We start from the raw sequence: 23,035 nt of genomic DNA on the forward strand, positions 1-23,035 counted from the left end.
GGCAAGCACAAATAGATACGTCTTGTATAGAGTAAACCTCTTTTAAGAATCTGAAGGAGCACCTTGGAAAATGTCTGAATTTTCCTTTTAAATGTTTATAGCCAATATTGTTTCCAAATATTGTATTTCCCAGACTGCAATTTTATATTCTATATGCTCTTTTTTTTGTTTTCTCAGCAAAAAATAAAATAAATAAAATAAATTTTTCTTTTGGAGTTGAAGTATGTGTAAAAGTCAGGCTTATAACGTAAGTTTGACATGGTTTTAAGGGCAGCCAATGGAAGAGCGCTACTAACATATATCATAGATGAACTTTACACCAGTCAGGTGGTGCACCAACCCTATGCATGAGTGGGAAAGTAGAAAATACACCTTGAAAGTTCATGGCAGATTTTTAAGGAAAAGTGATTCCAAATTATCAACGAAAGGCTAAAACACCAAAATTCCCATAACAAAGCCACTGGGCGAAGCCTCCCTCTCAACAGTGACATAAGCATAGCTTCCTAAACTTGGAAAGTCAATAAAACATATAGGAGACAGAAGATTAGACTGCAATTAGCTAAGAGTAACGAATTAAAACTCTTCCGTGGCTTTGCTATGGCAACCAAAACGGTAGGGTTACCACAAAATTTGAAATTATAGAACACTGTATATAGTAACCGTCAAGGGATATCGTATTGCATTTTAAAAGGTTTAAATATCTAATAATATTCCTACTTTAGTGGTAGTCAGTACTCAGTCACCCAATGAGACGTATATTCCTACTAGTACTTTCATAAAGAAATATACTATATTTGGGGTTAATTTCTGTTTCTGTGGTAACTGCCCTACAGGTAAACTTAGCAACTTTTAACAAAGCATGAACTTTTAACAAAGTATGGGACCTTCTTCGGGGGTGGGGTGGGGTGGGGTGGGAGGGGGGAGTTGTTAAATAGGAATTCACGATTTCGTATTGTCTATGCATCATTTTCAATATTACGTCATAGTGCAATGTAAATCTTAGCTATCGTGTCTAAAGGTCAGAGTGTCACACTCGGTGCTGATCTACATACTTCTATAGTATGGAGTAGTGGAAGCAGTTAAACTATTTGGCTCTGGGGAGGTTGGAATTCCCACAAGAATTAGAGGGATGCGTGTAGAACATAGCATGAGAACCAGACTCCTTTACGCATAAACTCTTAGAGGTATCACTAATAACAAAGGGCCCAAAAGAGGAGAAACTTCTTCAAATGGTCATGGTTACGGATCAGTACTTTTAGCCAATTAACTGATTTCTAAATTTTGCCTGCTGGAGTTCAATTTCACGCTAGTCCAGGCATCCTTGTTCTTCACCACTGGCCCGCCGGCCATCCATTCTCTTTTCTTTATGGCTGTTGCAAATTTTCCTCATTTCTTCTTCATACTTGATAAAATTCTCCCCAAACCTTGTCCAAGCTTTGAATGGAACAGTAATAGTATTACGGTAAGGTGGCCTCACCTCACTTACCTTCAGGAAAATTCCATATTTATTAGAGCCCACATCAAAGTAGAACCTTTTATTGTCCACTCTGAAAGAGGTCCCCTCTGGGAGTTCAAGTGGGTCGTCGTCTCCACCCCTTCGTTCTTCTATGTCTCCTTCGCCATAGTCTTCAATCAGCTGAACCAAGGCATCCCGAAATTCAATCATACCTTGCGCTGGGAGGACAATAGTCTGTTCCTGGCCCAAACTGTGGCCAAAATAACCTATCATGCCAGTGCCCCGCATCATGGTTTGTCTAATCCTTAGGAAGCGACCTCGTTGATTCTCTTTTAGGTCCAGGTAGTATTTCCTATTGTCCCTCTCTATATAGTCCGTTTTGAGGACACTGTGAGGATGCTCTTCTGACCCCACTGACACCGGTGGGGAGGGTGCAGAGTGCTTCTGCCGCCTCCTGGAGACTTGCTCTTTGCTCTGGCCATGCTCTTGCCTGTGGCCTTTCAGGCCCAGGTGGGCATAGTGCTCGATGAAGTCGCCTAGACAGTCCTTCAGCTCTGCTGCTACGGACAGGGAGAGGGTCAGTTTACTCTTTCTGATATTGTCCTGCCGGCCTCTCCCTATCCAGACTTCGGCTATCTTTAGGAAGCGGCCCCGGGAGCTTTGCTTCACGTCTAGGTAAAACCTCTTTTTCTGGATGTCCACTCGTTTGGAGGCCAGCTCCTGGATTTCGGATGCGCCCCCGGACTGATTAGGGGTGGCTGACGCGGAGTAGTGGGGGTAGTGAGAATGCTGGGCCTGGGGATAGAGTCTACTCTTGCTTAGGCCAGAGCCCCCTACATTCTTGGCTCCGCGGCCACGGCCGCCGCCGCCGCCGCCGCCGCCTCCCCTTCTCCTGGCTCTTTCCATCTTCAGCTGCAAGTGACAAACAGACACACGGGGTGGGATGGGGGAGGGGTGTTGAGAACAATCGCAGACGCCCCTGGGTCCGCACTGCCCCCGCCGCCGCCGCCCGGAACCCCCACTCTGGCCCGGCTCTCGCGCTCCGGCCTCGGCCGGTTTCGCACCGCGCACGCAGCATCCCTCGGCTGCCCCGGGCCTCCCGTTCCGATTCCCGCATGCTGCGGGCCGCCCAGCTCGGGCTCGGCAGCCCCGGGGGTCCCCAGCCAGCCGACACTCACATCATCTCCGTCACCGCCACCGATGCCCTTCACGACCACCGCCGCCGCCGCCAGCTCTCGGCCCCTCCGCCGCAGCCGCCGCCCCCCGCCTCCTTCCCCGCCGCCGCCGCGCGCTCTGCCCCCCGCCGGAGCAGCGGGGCAGGGGCATCGCCTGCGGCGCCCACCGCCGCCGCCGCGCCTCCTGCGGCCGCTGCCTGGATTCGGGCACCGGCCCGACGCCGCGGGGAGGGCGGGAGGGAGGCGGGGAGCTGCGGGACGGGCCGGACTTGGGACCCCGCCTCCCCAGCCGCGCTAGTGGAAAGAGGGGGGCTCGGCCTCAGTCTCCGGGCGCGCCCTGACGGCAGCAGCGCGCGGGGACCCGGCGTGCGTGAGAGCCGGCTGGAGAGGTGGCGGGAGCGTTATGACTTCCCGCGGCTCACCCGCACCTGCGTTGAGACTACATTTCCCAGCGTGCCCAGCGGCCGTCAGCTTTGAGCATGCGCGCCGCGCGGTCGGACAGGAATGGCTGCGGCGGGTGGGAAGGCGGCGGGGCTGGGAGAGGTTGGGCGGGGCCGCGGGCGGAGTGCAAGGAAGGGCAGTCTCCTGAGCAGAAGTGCACCTAGGCGCTAGTTGGTATAAAGTTAGTAAATGTGAGGCCTCGCCCGATGCCTGGGTTGTGGGCTTTGTTTCTCAGCCCTCCATAAGTCATCCTGCTGAAGAAGACCCGTAAATCTGGCTCTTTTCAGGGTAACGTGTCTTCCCTGCTTTTGCTTCTCTTCTCTGCGTACCCTGGGCTATAATCTACACATCTTAGACTCTTGTCCCTCTCGCCCGCGGGGCATTCTCCTGGGGTTGTGTTGGGGAGATCGTTGGAAAGGGAGCCTCGCCTCTTTTCTCCTTCAGATCTCTTGGAAAAAGGCCTGGGAGCCACAGGCCTCCCCTGCTTCCGTCAGTATTGGGCTTTCCCGCCTCTTCCGCCCCTGCTGCTGTTTTTAGCGCTCCTAGAATCATGCTTTTAGAAGCCGTCTGAGGCAGAGGTAACTGAGGCGGGGAAGCCACCGGCTTTCCACGGCTGAGCAAATTGTTTTGGATCTCTTAAGGTCAAGTCATTGTACTAATGAGCATTTTGCCTTGTTAAATATGACTCGTTCTTCCATTGACCTGATATGTCAAAACCCGGAGAGCAAAAAATCTTTAGGATGCTAGTCCAGAGTTCCCAAATAATAATTTAGGCTTTATTTTTCCTTTGCTTTTGTTGAGATGGGGTTTCTCTTCTGTGGACCCTCACACTTTGAGCCCACGCTGCCCTCGAACACAAGACAGTACTGCCTACCCTGTCATGCCCTCCGGATCTTTTTATAAGAGATTGTATGTAAAGCCTGTGGTGTATAGGGCAGTTTGGTACTTGATGTTGTTGAATACTAGTCGTCCTCTCCGTCTTCTCTTGGGTTAAGGATGGAACCCTGGACTGTCACCTGCTTGACACAGCGCTCTACTAGTGAATGGCATCTCAGTACTGTGCGAATTCAGCATAGAATTGTTGAGCGCTGCTGAAGGCACTGGAGATAACAAAATGAATAGAACAGAGAAAATTTACTCTCTTTGACCTTAAAGTTTAGCAGAAAGAAACAAGCAAAAATGCCAAATGCAGTATTGTCAAAATGAAAATGAAAGAGGAGTGAGGGCCAGTTTGGGGGGGTGTTGGGAAGTGTAATTTCCCAATTGGTCCTTACAGTGAAGGAAGTGAGATGTCATTTATGTGACTGTAGAGAGGGGTAAGAAAGTGCAAACCTGAAGGAGGTTGCCTGTAGTAAGAGCAACCCAGAAGAGCCCTTACCATTGAGAAAAGAAGCCTGCTTGTAGAGACCAGAGAAGACTTGGAAAGCTCTTAGCGAGTTGTCAGGGAAACACACACACACACACACACACACACACACACACACACACACTATAATTTGCTAGCTTAAAAACTTTAAGTACAGTTCAGTGATATTATCAGTTTATCTGCATGTGCAGATGTCACCACTACATACTTCTACAATGTTCTCTGTCATTGGTTGCATTCTTGTTTGTCTGCTTTTGGATGGTGGGCATTGCCCATGCTAAATACCTATTCTTTTATTGAGCACACCCTGGCCCTGTGTCAAGAAATTATTCCTCATCCCAAGCAAAAACTCAATAACCATAAAACCATAACTCCATTGCCTCCTCTTCCCAGGTCCCAATAATTTGTAATATATCACTTCTCTTATGAATCCATCCATTTCAGATACTCCATGTAAATATTTGTCATAAATATTTGTTCTTTGGTACCTGGCAGATGTGACTCAGTGTGTTCTCAAGGCCCACCTCTGCTGTGGTTTATAGCTGAGCCTAATTCCTGTTTTAAGACTGAATGAATGAACGACTAATTCACCATGTATGTGTACAGCATTTTGCTTTTCCATTATACTATTGATAGGCTGGTTTCTCCGTGGTTTATGGTGAATACTGCTGCCCTGAATGTTCTTGAGTGTATCCACGTCCCTGTTATAAGTTTTTTGACCTATGCCTGTATATGGAGCCTTCTGGTTTATATGATAAGCTTTTTGATGAACTGCTGAACTTCCCCAGAGTGGTAATGCACAAGTGTCTTCGTTTCCCCAAAGACCTTGTCAGATCATATTCCCCTACTTTTCATTCCTTCATATTGTAGTCCTCCTAGAGGGTGACATGGGGCAGTATCTTATTTTTGTTTGGTTTTGCATTTGCTGTTTGGGCTTTGGTTACTGACTAATGTCGCTGAGCAGCTTTTCATGTATGTAATGGCTACTCTTCTTATGCATATAGTATAGTATATAGTATAGAATATAGTATAGTCCTTTGCCTGTTTTCAAAATTGACTTTTGAATTTGTTGAGTTGTAGGAACTCTTCATTTGAATATGAAACTGTCCTCTCTCTCTCTCTCTCACACACACACACACACACACCCAGACACACGCACACATACACATACACACCCAGACACACACATACACACACACAGACACAAACACAGACACACACAGACACACACACATACACACACAGATACACACACATACACACACATACATACACACACAGACACATACACATACATATCCACACACATACACATACAGACACACATACACACACATACACACACAGACACACACACACAGACACATACACATACACATACACACATACACATACACACACATACACACACACATATACACACAGACACATACACACATACACATACACACACACACATATACACACAGACACATACACAGACACACACATACTGCTTCATAACTCTAATTTTGCTACTGCTATGAATCATAAGACATATCTGAGTATGCAGATGGTCTTAGGCCACCCCTGTGAAAGGGTCATTCAAATTCCAAGGCAAGTTGAGAAGCACTGCTTCGAGGAAAAGAAGCAATAGAGTAAATCTATATTAAACGAGCATTCGTTAGATTGGCCTTTATGTTCTAGTCTGGGTATTTCTACAACGGCAGTCTTCTTTTTTTTTTTTTTTTTTTTTTTTTTGGTTCTTTTTTTCGGAGCTGGGGACCGAACCCAGGGCCTTGCGCTTCCTAGGTAAGTGCTCTACCACTGAGCTAAATCCCCAGCCCCAATGGCAGTCTTCTTACTACAGAGGCACAGAACTCTGTAGCTGCTCATAGTAGGGGACTGAATGTTTCAGCAGACCCAACCCAGTGCTGAAAGCCTGGATGATTCTTGGAGAGCCACTGGTCTTCAGTGTGTGTTGGAACCTGAAGAAGCTTCAGCCGTCAGTAAGGGAATATTACCGCAGTGACCTTAGCAGCAACAGAACACATGAACTTTCAGTGTAGATAACCGTATCAACAGGGCAGATGAACTCGCCAGCAGGACTTGAAGGCGGTGAAGCAAGAGGCCAGGCTTTTCCCCAGAGCTTCCTTTATCTGGCTACCAGTGGAAGGTGCCACCTCTAGTTAGGCTGGGTCTTCCCACTTCATATAACCCGGTTAGGAAAATACCTCATAGATATGCCCAGTGCCTCATCTCTTGGTTGATTCTAGATCCTGTCAAGTTGACAATAAGATTAATTATCACAGGTGCCCCTTAACAATAAATCATGTATAATTTCTCTGTCTAGAACTTTCAAAAGTAGCAGTGGTAAAAATGGGTATCTTTAAGGAAGAAGTTGTTCATTCAGTATTTTCTGCAGGGTTGATATGATTGTTGCTTATTATGTTGAAGAAATTATCTTCAGCTATTGCTCTATGCATTTTTAAAATCATGAAATATTGTTAAATTTTATCAAGTAATTTTTTGTGTAAATTTAGATAAGCATGTTGTTTTTTTCCCATTATATTTCTTTTTTTAATTGGATATTTTATTTATTTACATTTCAAATGTTATCCCCTTTCCTGGTTTCCCCCTCTCTCATCCTTTCTTCCCCTGCTTCTATGAGGATGCTTCCCCTCCCCCACCCACCTACTCCTACCTTCCTGCCCTGGCATTCCCCCACACTGGGGAAATGAACCTTCACAGAAAATCCAAGGGCTTTTCCTCCTATTGATGCCAGATAATGCCATCCTCTGCTACATATGCAGCTGGAGCCAGGGGTCCCTCCATGTGTACACTTTGGTTGGTGGTTCAGTCCCTGGGAGCTCTGGGAGGTTTGGTTGGTTAATATTGTTGTTCTTCCTATGGGGTTGCAAACCCCTTCAGCTTCTTCAGTCCTTTCTCTAACTCCTCCATTGGGAACCCCATTCTCAGTCCAATGGTTAGCTGTGAGCATCCGCCTCTGTATTCATCAGGCTCTGGCAGAGCCTCTCAGGAGACAGCTACATTAGGTTCCTGTCAGCATGTACTTCTTGGCATCCGCAATATTGTCTGGGTTTGGTGTCTGAATATGGGATGGATTCCCCAGGCGGGACAGTCTCTGGATGGTCTTTCCTTCAGTCGCTGCTCCATTCTTTGTCTCCATATCTCCTCCTGTGAGTATTTTTGTTCCCCATTCTAAGGAGGGCTGATGCATTCACATTTTGGTCTTCCTTCTTCTTGAGCTTGTTATATTTCTAATGTGAGTTATTATATTAGCCATTTTTCTTATGTTGAACCATCCTTGTATTCCTGAGGTTAAGTTTCACTTGGTCATGCTATTTAATCCTTAGATTTATCAGGACCACACTGGCTATTGTTTTCAGTTGAAGCTGTCAGGATGTCCATCCACTATAAAGGTCGAGCTAGACATGGTGATGCTCATCTGTATTTCCAGTCCTTGGACTGAGGCAGGGGGATTGCAGAAAGTTCGAGGCTAATGAGTAGTACATAGGGAATGCCAGGGCTATATAGCAACATACTGTCTCGAATCAAGAACAAAAACAAAAAGGAAAGCAATTACCCCCCACCCCCTTCCAGAATTCTCTGGATTGAACTAAGGTTGTCACCATGAAGGTGAGGATAGGAAGGAGGAGTTACTCAAAGTAGAGCTGCTGATGGTATAATTTCTGGTCCGAGACTAAATCTGAGGCCAGGGACATGTCTGTGTTCTGGTCATCTTTCCCTCTTCTCTGTTCTAGAATGTGTTGGTTGATATGGAACCCAAACCCTTGAGGCTAGATTCCCAGTACTGACAGAATTTTAAGCAAATGTCTGGCCTCCCCGTGCCAGTGAATCCCAGCCAATTCAAAATAAAAGCAGTCGTTACAGTAGACTACATGGGCACATTAAGACAATCCATTTCAGGTTGAGAGCTTGTGGCAGCTGGAAACAAGGTCACCAACTGAGGATGACTGTGTCCAGGGAGGTATGATGGGCTTAAGGAAGGAGGGAAACATAAAATTGTCATCACAGGCGGGGAGGGTAGTAAATAGGTAAAGGGAAAAGTGTAGGTTGCCAGGAAGTACAAATGACTTCCTTAGAGTCAGATTTAAAGGGGACCACTTTAACTACTCAGCTCAGATGGTTTCTTTTTTTTTTTTTTTTTTTTTTTTTTTGGTTCTTTTTTTTCGGAGCTGGGGACCGAACCCAGGGCCTTGCGCTTCCTAGGTAAGCGCTCTACCACTGAACTAAATCCCCAGCCCCGAGATGTTTTCTTAATACCTGAAACACTGACACAGCAGCAGTCATGGAGGCAAAAGTGACCGGGGAAACTTCCTTTACTTCAATTAGGATTAATATGCAGGAGAGAAATAAAACCAAGAAGGGCCATGAAGCCAAGGGAGTGTGGCAGAGACTAGTTAGCACTCTGGAACTTCAGCTGGTCAGCAAGACAGGTAGATGGGAACAATGGCCTGTGTCTGTGTCTCCATGTGGAAAAGGTTGAAACGGGGACCACCATAAGCTTGAGGTCACCCTGGGCAACATAGTGAGGTCCAGGCCAACCTGGGCTACAGAGTGAGACTCTGTCTCAAAAAAATTATACCGAATGTTTAAAAGGTAAGTAAAAACTACCCAGGGGGATGTGGACAATGAAAACCATTGACTGCAGGTGATAGTGGGTGGATGGATTGTTGGAGTTGAATTTCTTACAGGGAATAACCTTGTAGAGTATGGGTGTTGGTTACGGAATGCGATAGGTAGAACTTAAGAGTGTGGGCTATCTCAGTTCTTCTTAATGACAAGAATTGGAGGAAAGGTAGTGAAAATCAGAAGACATTATCTTCCTTGGAGGTTTGGCTACACAGGTTGTGGACTGGGCGACAGGATCAAGGGGTAGACTGTAAAGAAAAATGGCTGTGATACTGTTGGTGACAATCAAGGAGCCCAGATATATATAGTATGAGAAAAATTCTCTTGCAGAAAAGCAGGAGTACTCTGTGACCTCATAACTTCGTATCTATGGATTTATCCTATGGAAATAAGGAATAAAGATACCCCTGTACTGAAGGAAGTGCACTGGGAGATGCCATGAAAAGTTTGAGTAACCTGTCATTAGAGAAGAGCCAAGTCATGGTAGCTGAAGAGAGGAGCTTTCAGAAATTGGATCAGGGCATGTTGTTAGGGCCAGGGAGCCAGCTCCGTGCTAGGGCATGTGCCTAGCATGCAGAAAGCCAGTTGGATGCCCAGTGCAATATAAAAACAGATGGCTGTAGGGCATTGTTCCGTCTCATTGACAAGACTACTTTCAGTGGAATACCCAGGGTCAAACTGACTTCAGCATAGCAGGGTATTTGGTGACCTCTTGTGTGATGCTTCCCGAGGCGGAGTGGCCTGCAGATACTAGGGCTTTCTGACCTTGTTTTATAGCCTACTGTGAAACCATCTTCATGCTGGTTACCTTCTTGGTTGAAAGATGGCAGCCTGTGCTAACCTTGACTATTCAGTTCTTCCTTCGCATCCAGCCAGAAGTAAAAGTGTCCTTTCTCTTAGTGTGGAAGTAGAATCCTAGGTATTGTTGCTGTTGGACTCCCTGGGAACCAGTAATGGTAGCCAGAGGATGGTGGGCCGGAGGACCAAGAACTGGCTTATATTCTTATCCCTGAACGGATCGTCATGAGTAATTCCTGTTGGTCTCAATTAGGTTTTACTTCTGGCACTGCAGATGAGGTCAGTTCTAACCAGAAGGTTTTAGCGCTAATGCATTCAGGTTAGGGAAGGCTAAATTTAGGAGAGTACAATGCTATGAAAATGTACCGTGGGCCTGTTACCATCCTTCTTAGCATGTATGCGCACATGTATTCACTTTTTGTGATGCTGGGATTTAATCCTGACGTCATGTAAGCTAGGCAGCCGTCTCTCACAGAGATCTCTAGTGTTGACACAGCCAGCTTTGGTTTCTGCCTGTCATTCTTATTTACTTTTTTTTAAAGCTAAACTCTTATATTTGTTCTTGGGAGGCCAGTTTGAAAAGCTATAAAGTGATATTTACTATTTGTTATTGCTGGTTTGAAAGAAAGATGTAGACAGGGGGGTAGGAGAAGGAACGAGAAGACAAATACGAAAACATCACGCGTGATGAGAAAGAATTCTGGAGTGTTGAGACAGGCACGCATATCTGAGCCCCAGTCCCATTCTGCCCTGTAAGGGCACCTGTTAACTAATCCAGATTCTCCTGGCTTGTTCTTTGCACACATGTGTTTATTCAGACTTCTGTGTCTGTGGGCTCCATGTTCCCATATTTAACTGACTATTCAGAAATATCAAATACGTTTTGTGTGTGTGTGTGTGTGTGTGTGTGTGTGTCTATAATAAATCACCTTTTCTCTTGCACTATTTCCTAATCAGCCCGCCAGCATAACAACTGCATAACACACTGTTATGTCTGAGACGTTCAGAGGTGTTTTGACATATTCAGGAAGACGTGTGTACATTCTATGCAAACACTACACCCTTTTTAAAATGAGACTCAAACATCTGTTCACTCGGGTCTCTGAGGTGGCAGTGGGGGAGGTGGAGGGTGTGCTTAGGTCACGGGGCCTGTACTTCTGAGTCTCCAGTGAATATAGACTTCCATTTCACATTACAATTGAATGGTACTTATAACTGACAGCCTTTCTTGTTTCACCCAGTATGTATCTTAGAGAGCCCGTTAATACCTGGCTCTGTTTTGTTTCTTCACTACTCAGTATTCAATGTTACAGACTTGCCACGATTTGACTATTCATTTACCATAGTATTTACTTCAGTATTTTTGTTCTCATAAACTGTGCAATGAACATTTGTTTTGGGGCACGTGTGCCAGTGTTTTCATATGAATGTGTAATTGCTAACCTGAGAGCTTGGAGGTTTAACGTTTTGATGACTACTACCGAACGTTTTTCAAAGTGGTGGGGCTAGCACTTGCTATCCTGGAAATTGCCTTTAAAAATTAAAAATTTAAAAATTAAACCTTTAAAAGTTTTGCCAGTATGAGCATATTAAAATTATAGCTGGGTTTTTTTGTTCCATTTATCGACTAACTTGTTCTTTCTCAAAGATTAGAAATGCCTCTTTAATTACATGTCCAATGTCTTTATTTATCTGGATCTATTTCTGGACCTGGCTTACTTCTTTACTCCATGCATTTGAGGCGCACAGGAGAATGCTTTGATGTGCATCTCACAGTGAACTGACTGCTGTCATTAAGGAGAGGAGCACCACGGCCTATCACAGTACAGGCTTCTCTTGTGTTTTCTGAGAGCACTCATATTTTACTTCTAGTAACATTTCAGTCTGCAGTGCAGTATTACTAACTGGAGTCCTCAATGCTGTACATCAGGTCTCTAGACCTACTATTCCCACACAGCTCTAAGAATAGACCTTTGGTCTGGGAGCGCGGCTTGGTGCATAAAGCGCTTGCTGTCCAAGTGTGCAGGTGAGTTCGATTTCCCAGAATCCACGCACTAGCCAGTGAAGATCCTGTGGTCTGTAATACCAGAGCTCTAATGGAAGCTTTGAGAGGTCAGTCTCCAGCAGCCTCCAGACCAGCTAGCCTGGTGTAGTACGCAGGGGCGGGTAATCAAAGACTCTCTCTCTCTCTCTCTCTATCTGTCTCTGTCTGTCTGTCTCTCTCTCTCTCTCTGTCTGTCTCTCTGTCTCTCTCTCTCTCTGCCTCTCTCTCTGTGTCTCTCTCTCTGTGTCTCTCTCTGTCTGTCTCTGTCTCTGTCTCCGTCTCTCTCTCTCTCTCTCTCTCTCTCTCTCTCTCTCTCTCTCTCTCTCCCTCTTTCTCGGTAGAAGATCAGGGCCTACCTCCATAGGAGGCACCGGGGGCTCCATCTCAGCCCGCCACGCGCTCTCTTATTTCTCTCCCCTCTTTTTGACCTTGTCCTTTCATCCTCTGACAGTCGCTCACGCCGTTCCGTGTTTGGCGGTTGTGAGTACAGCTTCTGAGAACATGGGGGCAGATGGTGCAGGGGGATCTCCTGCGTGCTGACTTCATCTCTTCTCTGGCGTATCCAGCAGGCAGTGTGGAACAGTGCGGTTTATTTGTTTGTTTGTTTGTTTATTATTTATTTATTATTTCAGTGCCTGGCAAGTGCTCCACCGCCAAGCTTGCTGTTTTTGTAAGAGGATGCGCCATTTCTCCAGTGCCACTTACTGAAGAGACTTTGGACTTTTCTTCTGGGCCAGCAGCGCTGAATGCAGGGCTTTCTAGCCTTGAGTTAAACACCGGTCTCATTTAGTTACCAGTTTCTAACGTTGCTGATGAAACCTTTGGTTTCTTAGGGTTTTTTTTTTTTTTTTTTGGAAAGTTTTCAATCGTTTCTCCAGTGCTGGGGTTGGAGCCTAGGGTCCCGTGCATGCTCTACAAGTGTTCTACCATGGAGCTTTACCTTCCAACCATGTGTTGTGAGATAAGGCCACTGCACGTGTATGTATGTAGCCCAAGCCGGCTGTGGGAAGTCTTGATCTCCCTCTTTCTGCATTTTGAGTGCCGGGTTACAGGTATCTTCCAGCACACTCAGCAGAACTTTCTATTTTGAAGGTACAACACTAACCACTGTATTCGTTATGGTAGTTTGTTTAAGGTAAGGGGTTAAAGAAAAAAAAATTCCACAGCATAATTTTATTTTAGATATTTATGGATTAGAGTGCTAGTACAGAAAACTTCAGGTAGGCCTAAAAGGTAAGGAAATGTTTTTATTTTTAGTTGTTATTTTGTGTGCATGCATGTATGTGTTTATATGTGTATGTGTGTGTGTAGAGGCCAGAAGTATGATCCTCAATCATTTATTACCCTAGGTTTTGAGACAGGGTCTCTCACTGTACCCCGAACTCACTGATTCAGATGCACTGACTAAGTAGCATCCTCAGGGAGCTCTGGCCCCTGCTTCCCCATATTGGTTTACAGATGTGTGCTCCCTCCTCTCTGTCCCCCATTCCCCTCTCTCTCTAAATATGGGTGCTCATGCTTCTGTACTCAGTTAATTAATAGATTAACTGAGGTTTTCCCAACCGCTTTGTTCTCTTTGAGATGGACTCCACTCTGTATCCAGGTTTCTCTGCAACTCCCTATGTAGCCCAAACTGACCTTGACTAGTGACGGTTATCCCACCTCAGCTTCCCCAGAGTCCCGATTACAGGAACGAACTGTGTGCTGCTCGGTAAGGCTTTATTTCCATCTAGGCCGGAGGCTTCTGTGTGCTGCCTTCATTCTAGGCCTTTCCCCAAGTAGGCTTTGCTCATGGTTGTAGAAGGTCTAAGCTTCAGTTCTCAAATGGAGGCCATCACTTCAGGTCACTTTCTTAAGAGAGAAGATTATTAGTTTTAGAACTATTCTTAGAAATCTCAAAATTTCCCCTGTGTCTGTTTGGACTTGAATCATGTATTTTGTTCTTAAAGCAAATTCAGGATATGGCTTTGATTTTAGGCCTGAGTTTCCTAGTCACTATGGCAAGGGGAATGACAATTACCTATAGGCCGATTGGGTCCACTATGGGAACTGGCTTAGTAGGGAACTGTTCATTGAATTAAATTTATTAGTGTGATTAAGAGAGTCTAGTGCAGAATGGAGGCTGCCTGGGCAACCACGAACGTCCACTTGAAATGAGTCCTATAAAATTTCACTGCAGCCGTTATGAAGGCAGAGTAATAAACAGAAGGAGAGAAGGAGACACTTAAGCAAGTTTTAAATGGACTTCCTTGAAAACTTTCTCTGCCGTGTCCCAGTCTAGAAGGGTGGATTTTAGCTGACTTGCTAAAGCTACTCACAGAACAGAGGAAATTCATTAACAATAATACATTATTTAGGTAGACAGCGAAGTTCAGTTATAAAGCATTCCGCCGTGCCGCGGATTCAGTTCAGACCAGGTCATCTTCCTGGTTTATGAGCAGCGAGGCTCCTCACCATGACACAGCAGAGAGGGGGAGGGGAGAGGAGGAGGGGCGCGGTTTCTGTTTCTCTGCTGCTAGCCCTGTGGTTTCACCGCCTAGTATTTGGTTGATTTATATTTGTACCTTCTATCAGTTGGCTTTTATTAATACGAAACTATTTCCTTCATACAGGAAGACATATATAGTTTGCATATGTCCATTCTACACAGTTGACAGGAAAATTTATTAGGTACCTAGAAGAAATAGGCAAATCGAAAGACATCTTATTACTACTCAGAATTGCCTTGACTTATTGTGGCTGAATGCTAATAGGTGGATAATTTTTCTATTTTTTCTTCTTTTTTTTAATTTGGACTGTTTGGATGGAAGTTAAGACTAGCAAAAACTCTGTGATAGATTAATGAGTCTTAAAAAATCTATTTAATTAAGGAATTTAATGAAAACTTTATAGATTTCTTGGTTACCCTGTTTTTCTCATTCCCTTCTCATTTCTATCTCTCTCTCTCTATATATATATGTATATATATATTTAAAATAATCTATAGGTTGTTATATATATATATACACATACACATACATGCATACTAGTTACTAGTAAGTATAGCTAACATGCACAATTACATTTTCTGAAAATATCTAAAAATAAGATTAAAAGAAAGCTAGATCAGATTTTTTTTTTCTTTTTTTCGGAGCTGGGGACCGAACCCAGGGGCTTGTGCTTGCTAGGCAAGCGCTCTACCACTGAGCTAAATCCCCAACCCCGTGCCAGATTATTCTTACTATGACTTACTTAGTCTTATAAATCTACCAGTCACTGAAATACCTTTTTTTTGTTTTTCTTTTCTTTTTTTGTTTTTTGTTTTTTTGGTATTTCTGTATGCACGAACAGTTGGATGAGAATACAGAAATGATTCAAATTGTAGCTGGAAACTTCTGTAGTTTGTCCCTCTGTACTTCCAGAGAAAATAGATCCTACTAGAACACAGCACTCTGACTCAGGGTCAGTGGATAAAAATAAAGTATGGGGTAAATGAGTCTTCGTTTCTCATTTGTTTGAATTTATCGTATAGAAGACTATTCAATCTGTAAGCACTTTTGTGATTACCTGCTGATGAAAAATACATTCTTTGGTTATTTTGTCTGGATTTGGTATCTCTAACTGTATTTATGTTCCTTTTTTGTTTACTAGCATATATCAATTGTGTGCAATAATAGGTTTCAGAAGGACCTGTACTAGTTGTTTATTAACTAATACATATATTCCACACATGTACTATAATGTGTTTGGCCACACACCCTCAGTGCCTTTTACTGTTACCATTCTACTGTTGTTCTCCCTTGTTCCAAATAGTTCTTTTTACTTTCCTGTTCCTCTTCTTCTCTGCTAGAGTCTGAATATCAGAAAAAAACACAATATTTGCCCTTTTTGAGCTTAATGCCATACCATATTCTATCCATTTCCCTGCAAATGACAGGATTTTTGTTGTTAATTTGTGATGATTGAGTTATATTATGTTATATATGTATGTAGATCCCTGTGCTGCTCAGTTTTTGTCATTTGTTTTGATAGAGGTTCTCACTATGTAGCCCTTGACTGGCCCAGGACCATTATATTGCCTTGAACTCAGAGAGATCTAACCTATCTTCTAAGTGCTTGATTTAAAGGCATATTCTACCACACACATATTATATGCCTGAAGAGGATGTTTGATCTCTTAGAATTTGAGTTAAAGATGATCATGAAACCAGCATGCAGATGCAGGGAACTGAACCAGGTCCTCAAGAACAGTAAGTGATGATCTTAGCTGCTGAGCCATTCATTGCTCTGGCTCTAAGTTTTTGTCAACCTGACACAAACTCTAGTCACTTGGGAAGAGGGAATCTTAGTTGAGGAATTGTTCCTGTCCGATTGCCCTATAGTTAAGTCTGTGGGCTATTTTCTTGATTAATGATTGATGTGGGAAGACTCAGTTGACTGAGTGTTGTCCCCTGATCAAGTGGTCTTCTGGTACATAAGGAAGCAGGCTGAGCTAGCCTGGAAAAGCAAGGCAATAGGGCAACATTCCTTCATGCTCTCTCTTTGGGTTCCTGACTTTAGGGTCTTGCCTTGGCTTCCTTTGATAATGGGCTGTAACCTATAAGATAAATCAACCTCTCAGGTTGATTTTTGTCAGTGTTCTATCATAGCAACAGAGAAACTAGGACCACCACATTTTCTTTATCCACTTATTTGTTTATAGGTATCTATACTGATCCCATAACTTAACTTGGCAGTGCTGTGGTACATAAAAGTGTATAGTCTATTACATGTTAACTCATTCCTTCAGGAATGTATTCAGAGTGGTAGGGCAAGACAATATATTAGTTCTACTTATTAGAGTATTAATATATCTATTTTACAAATTAGTTCATATATTAATTTGTTTGAGGGACCTCTATACTGGATTCTATAGTAGCTGTACTACTTTATATCCTCTCAATTTCAGTGACCTGTTGTTCATTCAAAAAATATTGTTTATATCCATGTGCTTGTATAGTTTTGTAGCTTGTTTTGCTATTGAGTTATAGTTTTCTTTCATTGTCTGAATTATTTCAGTTGTTTTCCTGTTTGTTTACAAAAACTTGGGGTCTAAAATGTGATGTATTTTATTGGTTGTGACTTGGGCTGTTTCCTTAGTTGTTGGTTTAAATATTCTGGAGATCCCTGTTCATTTAGTCTATGTTTCAGTTTCACTGAAATTTCTTTGCTAATTTTTTGGCCTGGATTATTTAATCTATTGATGAGAATGGGGTATTGAAGTTATACAATCAAGATCTGGGTTTATGTGTGTGTGTTTTGGGAGATGGGTGTATCAGTGTACCATGTGTATACATTTAGAGTTGTTCTATCTTCTCGGTGAACTTCTATGTTACTATGGAGTGACCTTCTTTATGCCTTTTAATTTTGACTTGAAGTCTGCTTTGTCAGATACGAGCATAGCTATTTCTGTTTGATTTTTCTTTCTGTTTGCTTAGAACATCATTTCTCCATCCTTGCACTTATTTAAGTCTCTGTATATATTTGCTAGTAAGATGAGTTTCTTGCAGACAGCAAACAGTTGGATTTTTTTTTTCCAGTGCTGAAGATCAAATTCAGGGCATTATGTATGGCACTCTACTACCAATTTTTTTTAATTGATTCTACATGTTTTAGAGAGCTAAGGTTATGTTAGAGTTATTATTGAAAGTGAAGTTCTCCATTTTTCATATTAGACACATTTGTTTACTGGGTTAATGTTTTATTCTTCCCTAATTTTTATTTATTTAGATTTCCTGAGCTTTTGTGCTTGTACATATTTTTTCTCTTTTGTATAATGTATTTCTTATCTTTGCAATGCTGTTATACTTATACTAATTTGTGCATATAATTGAAGGTAGTTTTTTTTTTCCTTTTATCTTGAAGAATGCCTTTGATGGTTATAGTAACCTTTCAGGGATTGAAATATATCAGTCTGTGATCTTCTAGCCTTAGGGTTTATGCTAAGAATCCAATGTTATTCTCATAGATTTGTCTTTGTAAGCAACTTGATACTTTCCCCTTTCATTGTTCTTTCTATTGTCTTTACTATTGACAGTTTAACTATCATGTGAAACAGACATGTTTCTGGTTGTATATATTTGGGATCCTACATGCCAAATGTAGAATGTCTACTTCTTTTTCTAGATTTGGGGAGTTTCCTGTTACAATTTTATTAGGTTTTATGTCTTTATTCCTTCTTTTATACACCAGATTTGATCTTTTGACAGTAGTATGCAGTCATGCTTGATTACTTTTTTATTGCTATCTAAATTTAAAAATTATTCAGTTATTTTTAATTTTTAATTTTTCTTCTGCTTTATACAAGCCTATTTGTAGTACATTTAGTTGTTCACTTGTAGTTTTTACTTAAGGTGAACTTTTTATTTTCAAGATTTTTTTTCCTTCTTCAGAGTTTCTCTTTGCTGATTTTTTTTGTACATATTGCCAAATTTCTAAGTCTTGAATTGACTTCTTTATTTCAGTCATGCATTCATTTAGCCATGTAATCACTGATGCTTTTAGAACCAGTATTTTAAGTCATCATGCATTTCCATATTTATGAGTGCAGTTATTGCAGAATTAGGACTTTTTGGAGGAGCCATATTTCTTGCTTTTTCCTATTTTTTGTGTAACTATGTTAGTTTGTGTCTGTTTGGAACAATAGCTCTCTGGCTCTTAGATGGTGGCTATCACTTAATGAACAACCTTCTCCGTGTACTTGCATGTTTAGAACTGCTCAGAGAGGGCAAAACAAACCACCACAACCGCAACAACACAAAAGCAAAAAAGTTGTAGAAATGCAATGAAATTGCTAAGAGACAACTTCTATACTTGCAAAATCATAGAATGGGAAGTTGCAAGATCACACGGAACCAACTATTACTGAAAGAGTCCTGTGGGACGGCTCATGCTTGGAGTCCCGGCCTGCAGAAGGCTGAAGCAAAAAGATCACTGTGGGCTCAAGGCCATCCTGGGCTGCCCAGTGAGTTCCAGTGCAGCCTGAGCTATAACGTGAGACTGTTGAAAAAAATTGCTAAAAGTATAATTATTAATAATCAAACAAAAGAACTGGCAGCAAGGTTAAATAAAAGGAAAGAAAAAGACCAAGAGGAAGAAAATCAGTATCCAATTATGAAGAAAGAAAATATTAAAACTTAAAGATTAATAAAAATAAAGCATGAAAGAGGTTTTTAAAAGTAAAGACAATTAGTAAAATTATTATTAGATGTACAGAGATAAAATGGAGACGCTTCCGTTGGGATCCACCAGGTCTAGAGTGGGTTATGGATCCTCAATGGCATCTATGGTAATCCCTTTCTCCTCTCACTGTGGAGATTGGTGCTGTATTGTTTGATAAAGGCTGGGCCGGTCAGGAGTAACTTGTCAACTCCAAGACTGCATTCACTTTAAAGCTTATTATATTTGTGTGCCAAGAGCTGCTTGAGGTCCGAGTGAGCTCAGGGGCCTAGGAACCGAGTGGGACAGGCAAGCAGAGCACCCGACTTGGGGTGGAGAGAGAGTCCAGGAGTCCAGGCGCCCGGTCGACAGGTCTCACTCAGCACCTTCAGATCACCCCCAGCTGTGAGGCACCCTGCGGGAGGCAGGGGCTGGGGAAATTGATAGGACCTGGACCCAGAATGCTTGGACCCACCCAGCAGTGTACCACATGTGGAGGTGAGGCAGCTTTGGAGGTCAAGCAACGCATAGTCACGACCTGGTCCCTTGACTTCTCAGCCTCCACGATATTCTACAGGCAGTGTGGTTTGCTCTAGGCCACAGAGGGCAGGCCTTTAGTTCCCTGCTGCCTAAACTCAGTGGGTCCAGTCTGTGTCTGATTCCTCTCTTCCCATGGCTGCTTCACTTGTTCATTTCCTACCCTGATGTTGTGGTACGGCGTCCTCAGGCTCTTGACTAGTGATTGCTTCATGTTCTTAGGACTCAAGAGTAGCTCACTCTCAAGTAGTAGGATGCTGCTGCCTCCCCTGCAGACCCTTCAGGTATGGGGAGCATTGTAATGAATTTCTCTTCAGTGTTAGCCTACCACACAGTGGCCTTCGTCATACAAAATCCCCTTGAGTTTAAGGCTTGCGAGTATGTGGGTTTTCTCCTGCAGCCTTTTGTCTCTGGGGCAGCCTGCCTTGCCTTGTGGTTCTATCTTTGGTTCCCCAGTAACCTTGTCTCTCAGGAAGCTGAGGTTGGAGCTATGGATTGTTTTCTACTTCTGTCCGCATGACCTTTCTGTTTCTCTATGCTTTTTCTCTTTTTCCCGGCCCCTCTCTTGAATCCCAGCGCTCCTCCATCTTTTCTTGAAACCGTCTTGTTACCCCACCTCTTCTCACTCTCAGTATTCCATAAAGGTGCCCTCCGATCTGCCTGGAACTTAACACAGAACTCACCCGGAATCCTGTACTTAGAGAATCTCAGTGCTCCCGAGGGAACCCAGCACATTGCAGGATCAGAGGTAGAGGATCAGCGAAAGAGCATCACTGTTCGTCAGCATTGCAGTTCAAGATGGGAGGGCACGGGAGCGCATGCCCTTAAGTGCAGAACTCGGGAAGCTGAGGCTGGCAGGACGGTCAGGAGTGTGAAGCCAGTCTGGGTTTACACCGTAAGGCACTGTCACAAAATAAGAATATAGGAAACAAAATAAAATACACAAAGCCAAAACTCCAAATCATGTACAACTATCGTTTTAAATGATCTGACATAATTTTATTGGTATTTATCATATTAGCACTGCAGTCAATAAACTAATACTATGTGGGCCGGACTTAGTGTTAGGGTACTTGGCCAACATGTGCTTTCCTAGGTTCAATTTCCTGCTCTGAAAACAAAACTTAATACAAAACCCACCACGTTCTAGAATTAGGAGTTACAGTAAGATAAGTAATGCAGCAACAGGAATACAGACAAGGTATTGAGAGCCTAGCAAAACAGTGGCTTGGTCAGGGTCACATTAATACCATGTGGTCCTGTGTCAACGCCTAACTTCCTAATGTCGATTCTTACCTGTATATAGAATAAACACATCCCATGCCTTTAGTTCACTCATGAGAACCAATGTGATGAAATTGTTTCCAAGGGCGACAGAGCTTGGAAAGACAGTAGAAAGCAGTGAAGAGGTGAGTGGCTTGGGCCCCAGGCTTTTAGGTTATTCTTTGAAGGGGACAGAATTCAGTTACACTTTTTTTTTTTTTTTTTTTTTTGGTTCTTTTTTTTCCGGAGCTGGGGACCGAACCCAGGGCCTTGGGCTTCCTAGGTAAGCGCTCTACCACTGAGCTAAATCCCCAGCCCCCAGTTACACTTTTACTAGATAAGAATTTAGGGAACACCCATAGAGAAGAGGAAGGGGAGGGGTTAGGGGGATGTTGGCCCAGAAACCACTGGGAAAGGGAATAACAATCGAAATGTAAATAAGAAACACCCAAGTTAATAAAGATGAAAAAAAAAAAGAATTTAGAACCTAACATTGACCACTGTAGACTATGAGTTATTAAATTGTGAGGAAATGGTCAAAGTGTATTCCGTAATGACATAATCCTCATATGAAATTGTTCTTATGTGACACTGGAAGGCCCGTCTTGCTCTGTCTTTTCAGTTTTGGATACGTTTCCTTGATGAAAGCCAGAGCCTTTCCGCTCGAACGTCTTGCTTCTGAACATTGTAATCAACACTGCCCATGTGGCCTCCGGTGATATTAGCGAGTCTTTTTTGGTAGAGAGCGATGGTTATACAGTCTTCTTCTTCAGAATCACTCCGAACTTAGTGGCTACAGTAAAACTTTCATAAAGATCCCTAGAAATTAAAATTATAGCATAAATATACACCAAGCTTTTTCTAACATTTTGTTATCAGATTTCAGGGTAATTATTAACATTTTTACATTTTATTAAGAAATGAATATTTATGTACTTGACCAAAATAAAGTTGAATCATTTTAGGTAATTATGGAAACAGTTTCCACATTAAACAGTGTAACTGCTTATTAGTTAATTGCTGAATGATTACCTATTAGTTATTAATATTGTTTAGTAACAACTTTCACTTGAAATGATTATATTGGCCATTTAACTTAATTAAGTTTCTCACTTTTTTTGATGCTTTTAGAAAAGATTGGGAGACCTTATGCAGTTTAACCCTCAAGCAATTAGGCGAGGCAAATACCATGGTAACAGAAGGTAATCATTTCCTTACTTTAGCTAAAGGTTTTAGGAACAAAGAAATCTCTCAGCTCCTCGGTTGAAACCCAGCTTTCTCTTGAGACTGGCATTGTCTCTTCCCTAGAAGAGGGCTCAATTGTAAATGGGGACAACATGCCCGTGAGCTGGATCTCTTTGTCAAAGGTGATTAAAAAGCTACCCCTTCTTAACCAACAGGAACTGTGATCTGGTCTTTGATTTTATACATTTTATATTGAGAATATCATTCATGCATATAACATGTTTTGATCAAATTCTCCTTCCAAATCCTAGTGTTCCCTATACCCTCCTAATTTCATTGGTTCTTTCCCCGTTTTCTTTCTGTTTTTTAAAAACGCACTGAATTTCCTTATGCTGCTTCTATATGCATGGGTATAGGACCACCTAAGATTTCTAGCTGTCAGGGACCACATCCTGAAGACTTACTCTGTTTCCCCAGTGGCTGTCTGTTGCCAGTACTATTGGTAGGACTTCATAAGAACCCCCAACCCCCAAGCATGCTGGGATTTGGCTGGCTTCAATTTTTGCATGCAGACACAGCCTCAGAGAGTTCAAATGTGAGTAGCCCTGCCAACAGTCTTCTTGCCCCTCTTCTGCAATGATCCCTGAGCTTTGTGACATGGAAGTCACATTTAGAGCTTTTCTTTCTTTTGTTTTTCTTGTTCTGAATTAAACTTGAAATCTCATTGGTATGTTCTCATTGACAAAAAGATGACAACCTCTCCTAACCATCTCCTTGCTGTCAAATAAAATCACTTAAGGTGTATTTTTCAATACATAATTTATAATTTTGACAGGTAATTTATTAATATTTATTTGGCTAGTACTGAGTGTTCCCAAGCAGAAAGTCTACTAGATTAGCCATCATGAGGCAAATTTCACAACTAATTTATCAAAAAC

General features: G+C 42.8%; 3 protein-coding genes across 3 annotated transcripts in view; 2 read left to right on the forward strand and 1 right to left on the reverse strand.

Moving 5' to 3' along the window:
• Nucleotides 1-3,063, reverse strand: part of Purg (purine-rich element binding protein G) — a 31,083-nt gene extending 28,020 nt beyond the window's left edge. The window contains exons 1-2 of one of the 2 annotated variants that reach the window (XM_087588667.1): nt 2,635-3,063; nt 1,487-2,368 (exon numbers count right to left, since the gene is read on the reverse strand). In XM_087588667.1, coding sequence (XP_087444793.1) covers nt 1,487-2,362 — 876 coding nt within the window. In that variant the 5' untranslated portion in view covers nt 2,363-2,368; nt 2,635-3,063. Of the gene's footprint in view, nt 1-1,163; nt 2,369-2,634 lie in introns of those variants that run through there. The other variant, NM_001191554.2, reaches the window with a different exon arrangement.
• The window catches only part of Erich1 (glutamate-rich 1), a gene marked incomplete at its 5' end in the record, with an annotated part of 52,793,804 nt that overhangs the window by 36,007,464 nt on the left and 16,763,305 nt on the right, over nt 1-23,035 (forward strand).
• Wrn (WRN RecQ like helicase) overlaps nt 3,194-23,035 on the forward strand; it is a gene marked incomplete in the record, with an annotated part of 134,549 nt that continues 114,707 nt past the window's right edge. Inside the window, 1 exon segment of the mRNA NM_001427071.1 lies at nt 3,194-3,360.

Source organism: Rattus norvegicus, chromosome 16 (genome assembly GCF_021556685.1).
Source record: "Rattus norvegicus strain SHRSP/BbbUtx chromosome 16, alternate assembly SHRSP_T2T, whole genome shotgun sequence".
Classification (NCBI taxonomy): Eukaryota; Metazoa; Chordata; class Mammalia; order Rodentia; family Muridae; genus Rattus; species Rattus norvegicus.